General features: G+C 40.7%; 1 protein-coding gene across 8 annotated transcripts in view; it reads left to right on the plus strand.

The window, feature by feature from the left end:
- The window catches only part of Cep63 (centrosomal protein 63), a 71,174-nt gene that overhangs the window by 21,465 nt on the left and 28,177 nt on the right, over window positions 1-21,532 (plus strand). For all 8 annotated transcript variants that reach the window (XM_045136461.1, XM_045136463.1, XM_045136462.1 and 5 more), the window contains exons 4-5: window positions 12,202-12,297; window positions 13,903-14,025. In XM_045136461.1, coding sequence (XP_044992396.1) covers window positions 12,202-12,297; window positions 13,903-14,025 — 219 coding nt within the window. The remainder of the gene's footprint in view (window positions 1-12,201; window positions 12,298-13,902; window positions 14,026-21,532) is intronic.

Genomic DNA, 21,532 nt, shown 5'->3' on the forward strand with positions numbered 1-21,532 from the left:
AGGAATGTAAGGTGCTTACCTAGTGTGTCTTTTGCTCTGGGTTTGAGCCTAACAATACAAAAAAAACCAAAAAAACAAAAAAACACAATCAGTTATTTCAGGTCTCTTTTCCATCATTTGCACAAACCCTGACTTTCACTTTTCTCATGTTAATTCTTCACTCTCAGTATTTAATCTCTTTTTCTTTTAAAAATTTTAACTACTGTTAAGTGCCCATTATGAACCAGAAGTTGGTACATAAACAAAACTAAGTCTTTTCTTCCCATTTAATATTGATACTTATAATAAATAAACAGAGAAAATAATCCTATAATGCCCTTTAGGAAAAAAAAAGCAACAACTCCATTTGCCTCACCCCTCTGAGCCTAGAATGCTTGCTTGCTTGTGCAGAAGTTTCAATGCCTTTAATTCTTTCTTTTGAATTTTTATTCCTGTTCCCAAGTAGCATTTACCCCTCTGCTTTTTAATATTTATCTTCAGCTGTCTTAGATACAGTGGCTGTGTTTTGTCCTGGTAGGAGCATGGGTTCTAGTTGCCTGTTCGGTTAGCTTTCAGTACTTGCATCATTAAGAAGGCAAGCATCACAACTGAGTCACACGGTTTAACTGTAATCAGACTTACTTCTTGTACTGTTTGTTTTGTTTTCTGGTAATTAATAATTGTATCATTTTCATTTGCCTTACTTCAACATATACACCATTGTTTCTTCCTAAATCCTCTGATACAAGTATAGTGTATTGAGACATGGAATTGGTAAAACTACTAATTAACATTTGATTTGTTATGTCACAAACCCCTCTTTTAATCTAAGGGCACCAATGAAAGGAGAATATATCTTCCCAGTTAATATAAGGAGAGAAATGGAATTATAAAGACTAATCAGGAGAGATGGCTTGGCAGTTAAGGCACTTGCCTGTGAAGCCTAAGGACCCAGGTTAGATTCCCAGAATCCATGCAAGCCAGGCACACATGTGCACAAGGTGGCACACATGTCTGGAGTTTGATTGCAGTGGCATGCCAGTTCTCTCTCTCTCATTAAAAAAAAGTCTAATCACAGCTAGGAGATGGCGCAGGGGTTAAAGGCTTGCAGAGCTTGTAAGCCCAGGTATGATGCCCCAGTACCCATGTAAAACCTGATATACAAACTGGCACATGTGTCTGGAGTTTATTTGCAGTGGCTAAAGGCCTGGCATGTCCCCCCTCCCCCAAATAAGTAAATAAAAATATGTTTTAAAAAAGAAAGCAAGTAATGAGAAACATACATGGCTTATTAAGTGCACATAGCACATAAGATGATATGCTTACATTTAAGTAGGGCTATTAAGTGCAAGTGCTGTAAGTGGTCCAACTAAAAGATAAAAATCGAACCCTGGGTCATTAGGCTTTGCAGCCAAGCACCTAACTGTTGGGCCATCTCTCCAGTGCCCACATGAATTTAGATGCACAAAGTGGCACATGTATCTGGAGTTGGCTGGGGGCATTGGTGCATCCATTCTCTCTCTTGCTCTTAACAATATTTTTAAAAAGATAAAAATTGGCCAACTGTATGAAAAAATAATTAACTGCAATTATTTGATGATTGTAAATAGACAAGAAAGTTGAAAGCAAAAGTTAAAATAAGGGCTGTAGAGATGGCTCAGCATTAAGGCGCTTGTCTGCAAAGTCTAAGGACCCAGGCTCAGTACTTCATAACCCACATAAAAGCCAGATGCACAAGATGGCATATGTGTTTGTAGTGGTCTTTCTCTCTCTCTGTCTCTCTCAAAAAAATAAAATAAAATCTTGCAGAGTTAGAAATAGAAAAGGTAAAATAAAACACCTTCCCTGCAGACACTCATATAGATGAGGTAGCTATGTTCATATTAGGAAAAGTGTATTTGAAGCAGAAGGAAAAGCACTGGCAAAGGGGAATAGAAACACTTACTAAAGGCCTAGGGCTGCGTTTCAGAATATGTAAGTCATGAATACTGTGTGCTCTTTACTACACAGTGCCCTTCCTTTCTCCTGATCTCAACTACAGGTAGCTCCTTGTGTGCGGCCAGCATCCCACTGTGCTTTGCTACCTTGAAGTGCGGGGTGGTTCACCTCTCTAGGACAAACCTCAAGTTGAGGAGGGGTGGACGGTCAGTGGGTAAAACCAGCTTCCCTTGCTTAGGCACACAGTTCTGACACACACTCTGTGGGTCCTCAGAGCTTCCCAGTGATCCAGCTCCAGCTGTTTCTGTGGAAGACTGTCCAGGAGCAGACCCCATAAAGCTCCTTTGCCTTCCCTGCCTGGCCCTCCCTGTCCCCTCACTGTGCTTTCTGGGATCACCTCAAGCTGTTTGACAAAGTGCATGTCTCAGAGTGCATTTCTGTGGTCACCTCCAACTGTCTGGCAAAGTGCATGTCTCAGTGCATTTCTGGGCTTACCTCCTACTGTCTGCCAGTTGTATGTCTCACTCAGAGTGCATTTCTGGGGTCACCTCCAACTCTTTGCCAAAGTGCATGTCTCAGAGTGCATTATTGGGGAAACTCAAAAGTAGGACACACAGGAAATACAAGAAAATAGTTTTAAAATAAAATTCTCTTTTTCTCTCTCCTTGATATGTATGCAAAAGCATCAGGATTATAAATGGGAAGGAGATGAAGCCATAATCACGTGTGGGGGTGTTAGCACCTTTATCTTTGTAACTGGTAGGAGATATCAGTAAGGATATAGAGTTGAGCAGCATAAGCAGCAGACTTGACCCAACATTCCACAACAGAACTGCAGAGTTCCAAATTGATCGTATAGTCAAAGGCTTGAAATCTTAAGTATGGTCTCAAAATAAATAGAAACAACTTGTGGGGTGCAACTAATGTAGTGCTTAGAGAGTTTTTTTTTTTTTTTCTTTTTTTTTTGAGGTAGGGTCTTGTACTAGCCCAGGCTGACCTGGAATTCACTATGTAGTCTCAGGGTGGCTTTGAACTCATGGCAATCTTCCTACCTCTGCCTCCTGAGTGCTGGGATAAAAGGTGTGTGCCACCATGCCCAGCTTCTTGGAAAGAATTTTATCTGTCTGTTCCTATGGATACACATTACAGTAGAAGGGCCAAAAAAATCCATCATCTAATACTTATTTGCTTGAAAAGAATAAAGCCAGACATGGTGAGGGAGAGAGAGAAGAGAGCAACAGAGAAAGAGAAAAAGAGAGGGTGAAGGAGAGAAAGGGGAGAGGAGGAAAAGAGGAGGGAGTGGAGGGAGAGAAGGGAGAGAGAGAATGATGTCCACAGTCAAAGAGAGTAACTAACAGGGCATGTTGAGATGCTGAGGCAGAAAGATGTTGTTCTCAGACTTACCATGCAGACCAGGCTGGCGTGGAACGCAAGGAAACCTCATGTTATTCCAGTCAACAAGACAGTGTATTTCCAGGAGGAGGTTGACAAAACTGATTCTAAAATTTAGGTAGAAGTAACCAAGACAATTTTTTCTTTTTTTTTTTTTTTTTGAGGCAAGGTGTTATGTAACTTAGGCTGGCCTTGCTCTCACCAAGACTGGCTTTGAATTCTCTTTTTTATCTTATTTTATTTTTGTTTTATTTTTATTTATTTATCTGAGAGCAACAGAGAGAAAGAGGCAGAGAGGGAGAAAGAGAGAGAGGGAGAGGGAGAGAGAGAGAGAGAGGGAGAGAGAGAGCCCACACGTCAGGGTTTCCAGCCACTGCAGATGAACTCCAGACGCGTGCACCCCCATGTGCATCTGGCTAACGTGGGTCCTGGGGAATTGAGCCTTGAAACCAAGGTCCTTAGGCTTCACAGGCAAGTGCTTAACTGCTAAGCCACCTCTCCAGCCCTGTCCTTGAATTCTTAAAGTCTGCCTCCAGCCCTGTTCCCACCTGTCTCCCCCAAATGCTGGGATTATATGCATGTACCACCACCTCTAATTTGCCTTTTTTCTCTGTTTTTTTTTTTTTTTTTTTAAATATTTTGTTTATTTATTTGAGAAAGAGAAAGAGGCAGAGAGTGAGTATACCAGGGCCTCCAGCCACTGCAAACTCCAGACTCATGTGTCACCTTGTGCATCTGGCTTATGTGGGTACTGAACTGTTTCTAGTAACAGTCTGGCTTCTGGGTGTGCCGTCCAAAGAAGTATGTTATCATATGGCTGATTCACAATATCCTGAGTTTAGATTAACCCTCCCCCACCCTTCTTTTATTCAGTCTCTTCCTCTGACCTTGCTTAGGCCATTCCACCCACAGTAATCTGTTTGTCTACTTATATATATACAGTACCATCCCCTTAAGTTCACCCCTCTCTTCCCTCTCTTATAGCCCTTTTCTAGCTTACTGGCCTCTGCTACCAATTTTTACTCCAACTCAAATACAAGTCTAAACATTTGATACTATGATCCACATATGAGAGAAATATGTGATGTTTGGCTTTCTGGGTCTAGATTACCTCAGTTAGTATAATCCTTTCCAGATCTATCCATTTCCATAAAATTTTATAATTTCATTTTTCTTTACTGCTGAATAGAATTCCATTGTACAAATGTACCACATCTTTATTATCTATTCATCAGTTGAGGGACATCTAGGCTGGTTCCATTTCCTAGCTATCATGAAAAGAGTAGCAGTAAACATGGTTGTGGAAGTATCTCTAAGGTAGTGAGAAGAGTCCTTAGGATATATGCCTAGGAGTGGTATAGCTGGGTCATATGGTAAATCTATTTTTAGCTGTCTCAGGAACCTCCACACTGATTTCCCCAGTGGTTGTACCAGATTACATTCCCACCAACAGTATAGTAGGGTTCCTCTTTTTCTGCATCCTCACTAGTGTTTATTGTCATTTGTTTTCAGGATGGTAGCCATTCTGACAGGAGTGAGATGGAATCTCAAAGTAGTTTTAATTTGCATTTCTCTTAAGGCTAAGGATGTAGAACATTTCTTTTAGATGTTATATATGCCATCTATATTTCTTCTTTTGAGAACTCTCTATTTAGTTCCTTAGCACATTTAAAAAATATTTTTATTTGTTTGACAGAGAAAGAGGGAGAGAGGGAGGGAGGGAGGGAGAGAGGGGGGGAGGAGGGAGGGAGGGAGGGAATGGGTATGCTCCAGCCACTGCAAATGAACTCCAGATGCGTTTGCCCCCTTGTGCATCTGTCTAATGTGGGTCCTGGGGAATTGACCCTGGGTCCTTTGGCTTTGCAGGCAAATATCTTAACTGCTAAGCCATCCCTCCAGCCTTAGCACATTTTTTAATTGGGTTATTTGATTTCTTATTATTTAGTTTTCTGAGTTCTTTGTATAGCCTAGATATTAATCCACTCAGATATATGGTTGGCAAAGATTTTCCTCTATTCTGTAGGTTGCCTCTTTGCTATATTCAGTGTCTTTTGCTGTTCAACAGCTTTGCAATTTCATGAGGTCCCGTTGGTTAGTTAGAGGTTTTATGTCCTGAGCAACTGGGCAAAATTGAAAAAGTCATTGCCTATGCCTATATGTTGAAGGGCTTCTCCTACTTTTTTCTCTAGCAGTTTCAAAGTTTCAGGTCTGATATTAAGGTCTTTGATCCATTTGGACTTGGTTATTGTACATGGAGAGAGATAAGGCCCTATTTTCATCCTTCTATATATAGATATCCAGTTTTCCCAGCACCATTTGTTAAAGAAGCTGTCTTTTCCCCAATGTAGGTATTTGGCATTTTTGTTAAAAGTCAAATGGGGGCTGGAGAAATGGCTTAACAGTTAAAACACTTGCCTATGAAGCCTAAGGACCCAGGTTTGATTCTCCAGGTCCCACATAAACCAGATGCTGCATATGGTGGTACATGTATCTGGAGATTGTTTGCAGTGGCTAGAGGGTCTAGTGTGCCCATTCTCACATTCTCTTTCTCCCTCCCATCCCTCTCTCTGTCTCTAATAAATAAATAAAAATAAATAAATCTTTAAAAAAAAAGTCGAATAGCTGTAGCAGCTTGGATTTACATCTGGGTCCTCTGCTCTGTTCCATTGATCTATGTGTCTGTCTTTGTGCCAATACCATGCTGGTTTTGTTGCTATGGCTTTGTAATATAGCTTAAAATCAGGTATGGTGATACTGCCAGCCTTATTTTTGTTGCTCAAAATTGTTTTGGCTGGGCTGGAAAGATGGTTTAGCAGTTAAGTGTTTGCCTATCAAGCCTAAGGACCCTGGTTCAAGGCTCGATTCTCCAGGACCCACGTTAGCCAGATGCACAAGGAGGCACATGCGTCTGGAGTTCATTTGCAGTGGCTAGAAGCCCTGGCGTGCCCATTCTCTCTCTCTCTCTCTCCCTCTCTGCCTCTTTCTCTCTCTGTCTGTCACTCTCAAATAAATAAAAATAAACAAAAAAATTAAAAAAAATTGTTTTGGCTATTTGAGGTTTTTTGTACTTGTTTTTTTTTTTTTTTTTTTCTATTTCCGTGAATAATGCCATTGGAATTTTGACCAGAATTCCAGAATTGCATTAAATGTGAATTCTGCTTTTGGTAAGATTGACATTTTCACAATATTTGTTCTTCCAATCTAAGAACATGGTATGTGTTTCCATTTCCTAATGTTTTCTGCAAATCTTACTTGAGTGTTTTTAAGTTTTCATTGTGTATAGATCCTTCACTTCCTTGGTTAGATTTATTCCAAGGTACTTATTTATTTTTTGAGGCAGTTGTGAATGGGAATGATTCCTGGATTTTATCCTCTGTATGTTTGTTGTTAGTATATAAAGAAGCTACTGATTTCTGTGTATTTTGTATCCTGCTACATTGCTAAAATTGTGTATCGGCTCTAACAGTTTGCTGGTAGAGTCTTTAGGGTCCTTTATATATCAAATCATATATTCTGCAAATAATGATAATTTGATCTTTTCCTTTTCCTTTTGTATTCTTTTTATGTGTCTCTTACTGCTATAGCTAAGACTTTTAGAACTTTATTAAATAAAAGTGGGGACAGTGGACATCCTTGTTTTATTTCTGATTTTAGTGAAAAGCTTTTAAGTTTTTCCCCATTTAGCATTATGTTATGTGTAGGTTTGTCATAAATATCCTTTGTTATGCTGAGATGTGTTCCTTCTATTCCCAGTTTCTGTAGGACTTTTACAATGAAGGGATCTTGGATTTTTGTCAAATGTCTTTTCTGCGTCTATTGAGATGATCATGTGATTTCTGTCCTTCAGCAGCCCATTTATGTTGTGTATTACATTTATCGATTTGCATATATTGAACCATCCCTGCATCTCTGGGATAAAGCCTACTTGGTTGGAGTAAATGATCTTTCTGATATATTCTATTTTTTTTTTTCCAAGGTAGGGTCTCACTCTGGCTCAGGCTGACCTGGAATTCCCTATGTAGTCTCAGGGTGGCCTCGAACTCTCGGCGATCCTCCTACCTCTGCCTCCCGAGTGCTGGGATTGAAGGCGTGCGCCACCACGCCCGGCTTTCTGATATATTCTTATATTCTGTTTGCCAATATTTTTTTTGAAAAATTTTCCTTCTATGTCCATGAAGGAGATTTGTCTGTAGTTTCTTGTTTTGTTCTATTTTTGTCTGGTTTTTGTATCAGGATGATGCTGGCTTTGTAGAAGTTTAGTAGAATTCCTTCTTTTTCTATTTTATGGAAAAGTTTGAGAAGCAGTGCTATTAGTTCTTTTTCCATGAAAGTCTGGTAACATTCACCAGTGAATCCATCTGGACCTGGACATTTTTTAGTTGGGAGACTTTATAATTGCTTTGATCACCATACTTAGTATAGGTCTGCTTAAGTGGTTAATCTTATCTTGATTTAATTTTGGTAGGTCATATAAATCAAGGAAAACATCCATTTCTTTCAGATGTTCAAACTTAGAGGTATATATATTCTTAAAGTATGCCCTTAAGATTTTCTGAATTTCTTTGGTGTCTGTTGTAATGGTGCCTTTTCATCTCTAATTTTATTAATTTTTGTCTCTTTTCTCTTTCTTCTAGTCAGATTTGCTAAGGGTTTATCAATCTTGTTTATCCTTTCCAAGAAGCAACTGTTTGTTTAATTGATTCTTTGGATTGTTTTTTTTTTTTTGTTTGTTTGTTTCTATTTTATTAATTTCTGCCCTAATCTTTACTATTTCTTCACATCTAGTGAATTTTTTTTTGAGGTAGGGTCTCACTCTAGCCCAGGCTGACCTGGAATTCACTGTGTAGTCTCAGGGTTGCCTGGAACTCACTGTGATCCTCCTACCTCTGCCTCCCAAGTGCTGGGATTAAAGGCATGTGCCACCATGCCCAGCATGTCTAGTGATTTTTTATTTACCTTGTTCTTTCTCCAAGGCCTTAAGGTGAAGTATTAAAATGTCTACTTGTGAACTCTCTAGTTTCTTTTTTTTTTTTAAATTTTTTATTTATTTATTTGAGAGCGACAGGCACAGAGAGAAAGACAGATAGAGGGAGAGAGAGAGAGAATGGGCACGCCAGGGCTTCCAGCCTCTGCAAACGAACTCCAGACGCGTGCGCCCCCTTGTGCATCTGGCTAACGTGGGACCTGGGGAACCGAGCCTCAAACCGGGGTCCTTAGGCTTCACAGGCAAGCACTTAACCGCTAAGCCATCTCTCCAGCCCTCTAGTTTCTTAATATAGGCACTTAGAGCTATAAATTTCCCTCTTAGGACTGCCTTCATTATGTCCCAAAGGTTTTGGTATGTTCTATTCTCATCATCATTTAAGTCTATGAATTTATTGATTTCCTTTTTGATTTCTTCAATGACCCATTCATCATTCAATAGTGTACTGTTCAATCTCTACAAATTTCTGTATGCTATGTAGTTTTCCTTGTTGCTGATTTATAATTTAATTCCATTGTGGTCAGATAGAGTACAAGGAATTATTTCAATTTTCCTGTATTTGTTAAGATTTGCTTTATGTCCTAATACATGATCTATTTTACAGAATGATCCATGTGCTGCTGAGAAAAATGTGAATTCTGCAGCATTTGGATGGAATGTACTATAGATATATTAGGTCCATTTGTTCCATGACATCATTTAATCAAGATGGCTCTCTGCTTATTTTTTTGCAAGGATGACCTGTCAATTGATGAGAGTGGGGTATTGAAGTCACCCACTGCAATTGTGTTTGGTGTTATCTGTGACCTTAAGTCTAGTAGTGTTTGTTTGATGAAATTTGGAGTCCCCATATTAGTTGCATATATGTTTAGCATTATAATGTCCTCCTGTTGGAGTGTTCCTTTAATCAAGATAAAGTGATCTTCTTTATCTTTCCTCACTAATGTTGGTTTGAAGCTTATCCTGTCAGATATTAGGATAGCAACACCAGCTTATTTCCTAGTCCCCTTTGCTTGAAATACCATTTTCCATCCAATTTTCTATCTGTCTTTCATTGAGAGATGAGTTTCCTGGAGGCAACAAACAGAAGGATTCCACCTTTTAATCCAGTCTGCAAGCCTGTTATTTTTGGTTGAGGCATTGAGGCTATTCTCGCCATTCTTCTTGTTTGTTGTGCTTCCTGTTTTCTCTTTACTCATTTGTTTTAACTGTTATTTGAGTATGATTTATTTTTTCCTGTTTCCTCATGTGTGTGCTTTGCTTTCTCTTCAGTGTGAAGGATTCTTTCAAGTATTTTCTGTAGAGCTGGATTAGTTGTCATCAATTCCTTTAGCCTATTTTTTTTTTTTTTTTTTGCGGAATGTCCTTATTTCTCCTTCAGTTTGGATAAGTAGCTTTACAGGATCAAGTAATCTTGGTTGACAGTTGTTATCTTTCAGAACTTGGAATACATCATTCCAAGCCCTTGTGGCTTTTAAAGTTTGTGTTGAGTAATCTGCTGTTATCCTGATGGGCTTGCCTTTATAATTGACTTGCTTTTTTTCTCTAGCTGCTTTCAATATATTTTCTTTGGTTTGTGTGTTTAGTAGTTTAGTTATAATATGGCAAGGTGAGGTTCTTTCCAGGTTTTGCCTATTTGGTTTTCTAAAAGCTTCCTTTATCTGCATTGATGCTTATTTCCCAATTTGGGGAAATTTTTTTTTTCTATGATTTTCTTGAAAACACCTATTATGCCTTTGGAGTGAAATTCTTCTTCTACTATACCCCGAATTCTTATATTTGATCTTTTCATAGTGTCCTGACTATCTCGAAGTTCTCATTTCTATTAGTTTGTCTTTCTCATTGTTGGACTATACTAGATCTGCCACCTGGTCTTCAAGTTTAGATATTCTGTTCTCTCCTTCATCCATCCTATTGGTGAGACTTCCTACAGAGTTTTCCATTTGACTTACTCTGTTTTTCATTTTGAGCATTTCTGATTGGTATTTTTCATTATTTTTATTTCCTTATTCAAGTCTTGTAATGACCTTCTTATTTCATTAAGCTGGTTTCCTGTGTTCTTCTTCAGGAATTTGTTTTTTTCTTTGATTCCTTTGATTATAGATAAAATCTTTTTTTTTTTTTTTGAAATCTTTCTCAGCATTTCATCTAAAACAATCTTATTGGGAGTCATTTCTGATGGATTTATAATATTTTGGGGGATTGTGTTGTCTTGATTCTTTGTGTTTCTTGTATTAATGTAGAGAGTTTTGCATCCTGAGTTAATTTGATGCTTAGGTTTTCTAACTATCTGCGGTGTTCTTAGCCATGCAACTCCAACTTTATATACCTTCAGGGTAGGAGTTTAAGATGCCAAGTGTAGCTCTTGTACTCCAATCCAACTGCAGAAATAATCCTAGGTGTTGAGATTGCCTGTTATTCAAGTATATTTGTAGGATGGGTGGAACAATTTATTGGGAAATTCTAAAATTCAACTAAGCAATATACACATTTCATAAAAACCAGCACAGAGTATGCTAGTGTGGGGATTAAAATAAACAGATATCCTTATGAAGCCAAAGTCTCTAGGGGCGTGTGTTGCTCTACAGCCTTAATCCTGTCAGCTGGGAGGTTGAGATTTCTGTTCTGAAATGGGTTCCAGGTCAGCTTGGTTCTGAATCAGACCCTACCCACAAAAATGACAGAAACAAAAGAAAAAGGCCCTATAAATCAGAAGGCATCCAAGGCAACAATAGTCAATCCCCAAATACAGCTTAATTAAGAATGGTAATGCCAACCAAGAATAGGTAACCCATAACCTGCCCTGTCATGGAAAGAGATATTAGCAATTCCACTGCAGGCCTATGTACCTGCTTTTTTGTCAGTTGTCCACATTACCTTCTGGGGTGGCTTGCAGTCTCACCAATGTTGAGTACCCCTCTTGATCTTTCTGTGTTGCACTGTGGATCTGGTGTTCTGATCGGCTGTGCTGGATGCTGAATGAACTCTCTGGAGGTACATGGGCCCTGAAGGTTGTGGGATGGGAAAATGCAGGAAACCTGGGATTGTACTGGAATCGCTCACGTGTCCCGCCTGGATCTCCTTCAGCAGCTCCCCAGGTAGCCCTTGCTGTCTTCTTCAGGTTTCTTGACTTTGTGAGGTGGCTGATGTGAGTGGAAAATCCCCTCTCTTGGTCTCTGCTCCTGCAGCTCTGCGCTGGGCCAGGTGGGCATGTAGACTGGGGCCTCAGTGGGATTCTGATTGTTTTCCTTGTTTCTGGAAGATCTTGGTCTCCAGTTTCTCTACTGTGCCTAATGCTAACCTTTGTACCTATGCATGGAAGGAGAGTGTATTTTACTGTGGTTTTGCTTAAATCCCTCTATAGGCTGGTTTGGTATGACTCCTTTGCTGCCATCTTACCCAGAAGTCCTAATTTTTTTAATTAATTAATTAATTTATTTATTTATTTATTTATTTATTTATGAGAGAGAGAGGGAGGGAGAGAAACAGACAGACAGACAGACAATGGGTGCTCCAGGGCATCCAGTCTCTGCAAGCAAACTCCAGACACATGCACCGTTTTGTGCACCTGGCTTTACATGGGTACTGGGGAATTGAACATAGACCATCAAGCAAACACCTTTAACTTCTGAACCTTCAGCCTGTTCTGAAACTTCAGCCCTGTTTGTTATGAAAAGCACTGGGGAGAATAAATCATAGGATATGAGTTTTCATCTAACCTTAAAATTCTAGAATTGCTCTTGTGTTTTTTTGATAGTCACATGGTTTACAAACTCGTCATTTGATTGCTGAAAAGGAGATATATATTTGAAAACTTGAGTAAATACAAAGAGTATTTTCTGTTGTTCTGTTTCAAGAACATTGTTTCAGGGCTAATATCGGGAAGTTTGTCTTCTATCTGCTTTTAGGTTGGAATGCTACATCAGCAGATAGAAGAACATGAAAAAGTCAAGCAAGAAATGGCGGTGGAGTACAAACAAGAGTTAAAGAAGCTACAGGAAGAAGTGAGATTTTAACTTGATTATATGCTGTCTAGTAGTTCCTCTTGACTCTTAAGTTTTCATTTGTTGAAGGAAAGGGTTTCTTTTGGCTTACTTGTCCAAAGGGATGGCAGCAGGACTAGGAGGTGACTGTCACATTGCATCCAAAAGCAGCACAGCGTGAACAAGAAGTGGGGCCAGGCTATAAAACCCGGAGGCTTGCCCCAGGTACCCAGTTTCTCCAGCAAGGCTCCACCTCCTAAAGCCTCTACACCCTTACTAAACAGCTCCACCAGCTCAGTGCCAAATGCTCAGACACAGAGCCTGTGGAGTACATTTTACATTCAAACCACAAGATTTAGCACCTGACACCCACAGGCTCATGGCCATCTCATGATACAAAATTCCTTCAGTTCAGCTTCAAGTTTCAGTTGAGCTGGGCATGGTGGCACACGCCCTTATCCCAGCACGCGGGAGGTAGAGGTAGAAGGATCGCCCAAAAACTACATTGTGTATGTGTGTGTGTGTTTCAAGGTAGGGTCTTACCCTAGCCCAGGCTGACCTGGAACTCACTCTGTAGTCTCAGGCTGGCCTTGAACTCACAGAGATCCTCCTACGTACTCTGCCTCCCAAGTGCTGGGATTAAAGGCGTGCACCACCACGCCCAGCTCAAGACTACATATTGAATTCCAGGTCAGGCTGGGCTAGAGGGAGACTCTATCTTGAAAAACCCCCCAAAAAAGCCTCATAGTTTTAACATAGTGCCAACATTCAACATTGTTCAAAAGTCCAGTCTTTTCTATGACAAGGCAGTAATGTCTAAACCATGAGCCCAGCTCCAGTGGTACAGTTCATCATTGTGAGGAGGTCATGGAAGCTGGGGCAGGAAGCATCCAGTCAGAGCAACCCTTGACAGTTGTGTTCAGAAGAGCCAATTTCTACTTTGTACGATGGGAGGCACATAGTCCATGGAACATACATGGAGGAAATCTATTTTGATGATCTTGAATCTTGGCAAACAATCTTGTACAAAATACTTGATGCTACTTAAAACAAGGGTTGGTTGAATACCTGAAAGAAACAGCTATTTTTATATAATCCTATGGCATATTGATTCAGGAAAATTTAATATTTTAATTTCTGAGTTCTCAGTTACCAATTTTTAAGTTATGGGATATCTAAGGTATTAGAAGCATTTAGAATAAATAAGAAAAGCAAAGTAAGAAAATTCTATTTTCTTACTCAATTTTATTTTTCAGCTTTAGGGAAAAAATCCATTTATGTTGGTTTAATTCAAAGTACTCCTCTCCTGCTTATTGTATGTCAGTGCCCCTCGGAAGGTATGTCTTGAGAACCAGACTGCCTAAAAGAAAGGTTTCTATATGTGCAAGGCAATTATAATAAAAATGAAAGTTTTGTTTTAACAATTATTTTCCTTTTCTTTTTTGCCTGAACTTACTTCCTTGCTAGAGTCTGTTTTCCATATATGATGTTTAGTTTTGTTTTGAGTTTTAGCTTGCAAGCCTGTGTTCTTTGTAGTACTTCCTGGCGTGTGCTCACAATACCAATTTGCCCCACCACCACTGTTTGCTAATGCTCAAATTTAAGTTAAATAATTGTCTTCCACAGTTGGGCAGACTGAAGAGAAGCTATGAAAGGCTGCAGAAAAAACAAATAAGAGAATGCAGAGGAACTACTAAAAGCCACAGGGAGGACCGGTCTGAAATTGAGAGGTTAACTGGAAAAATAGAGGTAGGTTCCTATCAATAGTTACAGTACTGATTGTCAGCCTTCATGTGGGAAAATGCTGAAACCATTTCTGCCACTTCTAGGTCTGCCATTGAGCTATTTCAGTGATTTGAGGGTAATCCAGGGACCATTACCTGGTCCCCTGTGGCTGGTGTGGTTCCTCTCCACCAATTATTCTCAACAGGGTAGTCCTACCTTTACAAGGCATTTGGACATGTATGGGGATTTTTGTTATTACTGTTGCTAAAATGATGGAGCTAAAACTGGTTAGGGGACAGAGCATAGGGTAGCAGCATGCCTGCTTTACCTCCTGGAAAAGATTATTGTGTTCAGTATCTCCCATATTGAGAAACACGGGCCATCAGTTACTAGCAGTGTCCTTATCACTGTGTCTCAGGCTCTCAGTAGAGGAGGGTGTCACTGAGTGTGGAAAGCACATGCCTCTTCTTGAACAAGTATTCTGCATATCAGGTGGTTGATCTTCAGTTCCCATTTAGAGCGAGCAAGCTAAGTTACAGTGGATTTGCCTCCCTCTGTGCTGACTTTTTGCTCAGTTAAAAAAATGTTTTTTGTGTATGTTGACACAAGGTGGTGAGTCCCCACAGCCAGGAGCAGATGGAGCAGCACTGGGTCATCTGCACTACCGCTGTCTTCTCCCCAACTTCTTCCGTGCACATAAGAGTAACCTGGTGTGCTTTTAGCCTTTTTCTGGTCCAGTAGTATGCACGGGACTTGGAAATCTGCATTTTACCCAGTTCCTCTGCTTGATTCCCATTTGAGAAACATAGTTCAATGTCTTTTTATAATTTTTTTTTGTTTATTTTTATTTATTTATTTGAGAGTGACACAGAGAGAAAGAGGCAGTTAGGTAGAGGGTGGGTGCGCCAGGGCCTCCAGCCATGCAAATGAACTCCAGATGCTTGCACCCCCTTGTGCATCTGGCTTATGTGGGTCCTGGGGAATCAAGCCTCGAACCAGGGTCCTTAGGCTTCACAGGCAAGCGCTTAACTGCTAAGCCATTTCTCTAGCCCTAGTTCAATGTCTTTTTGTGATCATTTCAAAATATTCTACTTTGGGCAACTTGTCATCCATACATGCTCACTATATTTTAATACCTAGAATTGTAATTTTTATGTTTAATGCTATTTTATGTCTAGTTTTACATATTAGACTTAAGAGGACTGCATGGATGTTGCTTCCTCTCCAGCTTTTCTCATGGATGCCTTTCCCGTCCACTCCCCTGTGTCTTACTTGCCCCTCATTGACATTTCCTAACCCCCCCTTTTTTTTTCTTTTTGGTTTTTTGAGGTAGGGTTTTACTCTAGCCCAGGCTGACCTGGAATTCACTATGTATTTTCAGGGTGGCCTCAAACTCAATGGTGATCCTCCTACCTCTGGCTCCCGAGTGCTGGGATTAAAGGCAGGCGCCACCACGCCCGGCCTTCTTTTTTGTTTCTACTTTGAAAACCCCATCTTCAGTTTTCATGTCATTAGCCTACACCACCAGCCAGTGAAGTATCCTCTGACTCCCAGGTTACTCCACTGGCTCATTGCCCTTAGCTCCTAGTTCATTATCATTCTTCTCTCCAACATTCCTCTTGCTGTGATTCTTAAGGGCTCCGCCATGGGGATGGTGCTTATTGTACTCTGGCCTTTTAGTGTCTTGGTGTCCTTTCTTCCCTAGGTAGTTTGATCTCTTCCTTGTCTCATCCACTTACTCCTATTACCATCCTTTACAGCTTGTCTACCAGTGTTTGCAATCCCTGTAGAACTGCATTTGTAAGCATTTATTCATCACCCCTATCTTTTCAACTTTTTCCTTTTAGTCTTTTGATGTTCAGTAATCCTTAGCTATCTTCAAAGCAAGTGAGTTGTGGCATGTTACACTGCTCCATATCTACCTTGTGTTTTCCCTCACCAGCCCTGACCCAGCTCGCATTCCGTGGTCACACTGTGTGCACTCCCCCACATCTTCTGCGCCCTCTCTTGCTTCATTCTATTCGCTTGGTAACATCACAACTCTAGTTCAATGTGTTTTCTGCCCACTGCCTACTGGCCACATATTACTGAACATTGCCATGTTGTCTGGCCTTGTGTTAAATTCATTGTCACTCACCTTGTATGGCTCCTAATGTGACCTGGAATCACTGCAGTTCCTCTCATGCTCCCACTCTCCACAGTGGCCCTTTCATTCTTCCTCTTTTCCCCGCAGATGTTCAGCACTTATTCCCATGTTGCCTGTGTGCAGCCTTCCAATGCAGTGTCCACCTGCCTTTTTGCAGCTGCGCTTGTATGCGCACGTGTCCTGCCTCCCTTTCCCACTGAAACCACCATTGTCCTCTTGCCTCCCCCTTTTTTCCTAGCATTTTCTTTCTCTTTTCTGCATATTCATTTTGTTATATCCCTGCTTAGTGTTGCCACTAGCATCCACATTTCTGTCCACTTAAATATCCTTCTCTGTCTTAAATTGTGTTTTCTTTTGCACATTGATGTATACAGTATGTATGCATGTGTGCAGTCATGTTCACATTTGTGTGGGTGCTGACACAGTATGTGGGGGCAGTTGTGGGTGTGCATGCATGTATGTGCTTGTGTGTAGACGCCAGAGGTCAGTGTCAAGTGCTGTTCTTAGTCATTCTCCATCTTTTTTTTCTGGTCATTTTAAAATTTATTTTTTAAAGCCGGGCATGGTGGCACACACCTTTAATCCCAGCACTTGGGGTGCAGAGGTAGCAGGACAGAGTGAGTTCAAGGACACCATGAGACTACAGGTCAGCCTGGGCTAAAGTGAAACCTCGAAAAAAAAATTTGTGTGTGTGTGTGTGTGTGTATTGATGTTTGTGGGTATGAGTGCAGGTATGTGTGTGCCATGATGCACTTGTGGAAGTCAATTCTCACCAGTCCACCTCATTTGAAGCCAGGTTTCTCTTAATCTCTCTTGGCTGCTATTCTTTTTGCTACACTCATTGAGAGGTTCCAGAAGATTCTTCTGTCTCAGCCTCCCATTTTGCTAATAGAGTGCTGGGACTACCAAAGACTGCTTCAACTTCTGTTTTTTTCCCCTCTAGGATAAGGTCTCACTCGAGCTCAGGCTGACCGAGAACTCATTCTGTAGTCTCAGCCTGGCCTCAAATTCATAGTCATCCTCCTACCTCTGCTTCCTGAGTGCTGAGATTAAAGGTGTGTACCACCATGTGTGGCAGCTTCTGGCTTTATTTTTTTTAAAGTTTATTTATTAGAGACAGAGAGAGGGAGGGATAGATAGATAGAGAGAGAATAGGCATGCCAGGGCCTCCTGTCCCTGCAAATGAACTCCAGACGCATGTGCCACTTTGTGCATCTGGCTTACGAGAGACCTGGAGAATTGAACGTGGGTCCTTTGGCTTCACAGGCAAGTGCCTTAACTGCTAAGCCATCTCTCCAGCCCAGCTTCTGGCTTTTTTTTTTAAACTTGTTTATTTTTATTTATTTATTTGAGAGCAACAGACAGAGAGAGAAAGAGGCAAATAGAGAGAGAGAGAGAGAGTGGGCACGCCAGGGCCTCCAGCTACTACTGCAAACGAACTCCAGACGCATGTGCTTCCTTGTGCATCTAGCTAATGTGGGTCCTGGGGAATCGAGCCTCGAGCTGGGGTCCTCAGGCTTAACAGGCAAGCACTTAACCGTTAAGCCATCTCTCCAGCCCAGCTTCTGGCTTTTTATATGGGATCTGATGGTGGTAGGTAAGCACCTGATCCATGAGCCATCTCCCCAGCCCCTCTCCCCCTTTATTTCTTGAGACAGTCTTTCACTGCATCTGGAGCTCACCATTCAGTTAGACCAGCTACCCAGCAAGCCTCTCCTCCCCTACAACCATGCCTGCAAACTCAGGTCTTCATGCTTGTACAGCAAACAGTTTAACTGACTAAACCGCTCCCCAGTTTCTAATTTTTATTTTATTTTATTTTATTTTTTTGGCTTTTCAAGGTAGGGTCTTACTCTAGCTCAGGCTGACCTGGAATTCACTATGTAGTCTCAGGGTGGCCACAAATTCATGGCATTCCTCCTACCTCCTACCTCTGTCTCTCAAGTGCTAGGGTTAAAGGTGTGTGCCACCATACCCAGCAAGTTTCTAATTTTATTTTATTTTATTTCAGAGAGAGAGAATTGGTGTGCCATGGCCTCAGTCATTGCAATTGAACTCTAGACACTTGCACCACCTACTGGGCATGTGTGACCTTGTGCTTGCCTTATCTTTACGTGTCTGGCTAACATGGGATCTGGAGAGTTGCCTTGGGCTTCATAGGCAAGCACCTTAACTGCTAAGCCATCTCTCCAGCCCTATTTTTAAAATTTTTTAAATTGGCATATATTCATTGTACATTGGATTTGATTTCTAAAGACTTTTTTATTTTTTTAAATTTTTTTTAGGTAGTCTCACTCTAGTCCAGGCTGACCTGGAATTCACTATGTAGACTCAGGGTGGCCTGAAACTCATAGTAATCCTCCTACTCATCCTCCCAAGTGCTAGAATTAAAGACGAGTGCCACCACATCTGGTAAGACTTTCTAAAGTATATCGTGCAGTTGGACCATATTGATTCCTGTATATCCTCGCTGGTCTTCCCTCCACTGTCCTTCCTCCTGCTAATCTCTTCCTATAGTCTCCTTTTTTAAAAAAAATAAATATTTATTTTAATTTATTTGAGAGGGAGAGAGAGGGAGGGAGGGAGAGAATGGGTGTGCCAGGGTCTCTAGCCACTGCAAGTGAACTCCAGATGGATATGCCACCTTGTGTATCTGGCTTACATGGGTCCTGGAGAATCAAATCTGGGTCCTTTGGCTTTGTGGGCAAGTGCCTTAACTGCTAAGCCATCTCTTCAGCCCCCCGTCCCAACCCCTGGTCTCTGGTTTTATTTATTTATTTATTTTGGTGAGAGCAAGATCTAGGGTGAGAATTGGCACACCAGGGCCTTAGCCACTGCAATCAAACTCCAGATGCTTGTGCCACCCTGTGCTTGCCTCAACTTTGTGTGTCTGGCTAATGTGGGATCTGGAGAGAAATTGAACATGGGACCTTAGGGTTTGCAGGTAAGTACCTTAACTGCTAAGCTATCTCTCCAGCCCCGCCCCCTCCCCAGTCTCCATTTAAAAAATATTTTTATTTGGGCTGGAGAGATGGCTTAGCAGTTAAGCACTTGCCTGTGAAGCCTAAGGACCCCAGTTCGAGGCTCAATTCCCCAGGACCCATGTTAGCCAGATGCACAGGGCTTGCATGCATCTGGAGTTCATTTGCAGTGGCTGGAAGCCCTGGCACACCCATTCTTTCTCTCTCTCTATCTGCCTTTCTCTGTCTGTTGCTCTCAAATGAATAAATAAATAAATAATGAACAAAAAATATTTTTATTTATTTATTTTTGTTTTTTTGAGGTAGGGTTTCACTCTAGGCTAAGCAGACCTGGGGTTCCCTATGTAGTCTCAGGCTAGCCTTGAACACACATGATCCTCCTACCTCTGCCTCCCGAGTGCTGATTTAAAGGCATGAGCCATCACACTTTGATTATTTCTATTTATTTATTTGACAGAGTGAGGGAGACAGAAAAGAGAGTATGGGCACACTAGGACCTCTTGCCACTGTAAATAACTCCCGATTTCTGTGTTATTTTGTGTATCTGGCTTTACTTGGGTACTAGGAATCGAACCCATGCCATCAGGCTGGTCAAGCAATCACTTTTAACTGCTGAGCCATCTCTCAAGCTCTCCCTAGTTTCCTTTTTTTTTTTTTTTTTTTTAAATTATCCATGTATTTATTGGTGAGAGAGAGACTGGGTGTACCAGGGCCTTCAGCCACTGCAAACAAACTCCAGAGGCATATGCCACCTTGTACTTCTGGCTTATGTGGTGCCTGGGGAATTGAACCTGGGTCTTTAGGCTTTTCAGGCAAGCTTCTTAACTGATAACCCATGTCTCCAGCTCCTTAGTTTCCCTTTTGCTTTCATGTCTTATATGTAAAAATGGTTGAGGGAGGGGAGTGGTGACACACGCCTTTAATCCCTGTACTTGGGAGGCAGAGGTAAGAGAATTGCTGTGAGTTTGAGGCCATTCTGAGACTACAGAGTGAGTTCCAGGTCAACTTGGGCTAGAACGAGACCCTACCTTAAAAAATAAATAAAAACAATGAAAATGATTTTATATATTTAGTATGAACCTTTATAAAGTCTAGGATATACAAATAAAATATGTCTGGATTATTTCACTTAATATGATGATCTCAAGTCCATTTTCCAGCAAACAACACAATTTCATTAATCGTTACGGCTTGATAAAGCTCCATTGTGTTTTTATACATCATATCTTTTGCTGCTAAGCTGATTCCATAAGCTGGATATTGTGAATAATATTGCAACAAACATGGATGTGAAAGTATCTAGTTTGTTAACATTCTTTGGGTATGTACTATAGAAGTAGTATAGCTGAGTTATATGGCAGTTCTGCTGTTATTTTATTTTAAATATATTTTATTTATTTATTTGAGAGAGAGAAAGAGAGAGAGAGAGAGAATGAATATGGGTGTGCCAGGGCCTCTAGCCACTGCATATGAACTCCAGATGCATGTACCTCCTTATGCATCTGGCTTCCATGGGTCCTGGGGAATCAAACTGGGGTCTCTTGGCTTTGCAGGCAAACACCAGCCCTACTTTTTTTATTTTAAGGGAAACTCTACTGATTTTTATATTAATATGTATTCCTACCAGCAGTATAAAAGGGTTGCAATTTCTCTATATCCTCACCAACATTTAATTGTTTTCTTTATGATAGCTATTCTGACTGGGATGATATAAAATTTCAGTGTGGGTTTAATTTGCATTTCCTTGATGGCTAAGAACACAGAACATTTTTTATTTTTTTATTGGCCATTTGAACCTTATACTTTGAAAACTGTTAATTTCCAAGTCCATTTATTGGCTGGGTTATTTGGTTTTCTACTACTTAGTATAATATTCTAAATATTAGCCCTCGTCTGATGTACAGCTAGCAGAGCTGTTTTCCCATTCTGTAAGGTGGTCTCTTCACTCAGTTGTTTCCTTTGTGGTAAAGAGGCTAATTGCATGCAGTTCCATCTGTCAGTTCAGGTATTATTTCCTGAGCAATTAGCATCCTTTTCAGAAAGTCCTTGCCTGTGCCTGTGTCTTCAAGTGTTTTTCCTATGTTTTCTTGTAGCAGTTTCAGAATTTGCTATTTTACATTAAGGTTTTTGATTCATTTTTAACAGGGTAAGAGAGAGGGATCTAGTTTCATTCTCCTACATGTTTGTATCCAATTTCAGCACCATTGTTGAAGAGGCTATCTTTTCTCTAATGTTTTTGAAACTGTTGCAATCAGGTTTACATTGCTAGTAGAAATCACCAACCAAGAGCAGCTTGTGGGTAAAAGGTTATTTTGGCTTACAGGCTTGAGGGGAAGCTCCATGATGCAGGGGAAAACAATGGCATGAGCAGAGGGGGGACATCACCCCCTGGCCAACATAAGGT

This window comes from Jaculus jaculus, chromosome 17 (genome assembly GCF_020740685.1).
Source record: "Jaculus jaculus isolate mJacJac1 chromosome 17, mJacJac1.mat.Y.cur, whole genome shotgun sequence".
In the NCBI taxonomy this organism is placed as follows: Eukaryota; Metazoa; Chordata; class Mammalia; order Rodentia; family Dipodidae; genus Jaculus; species Jaculus jaculus.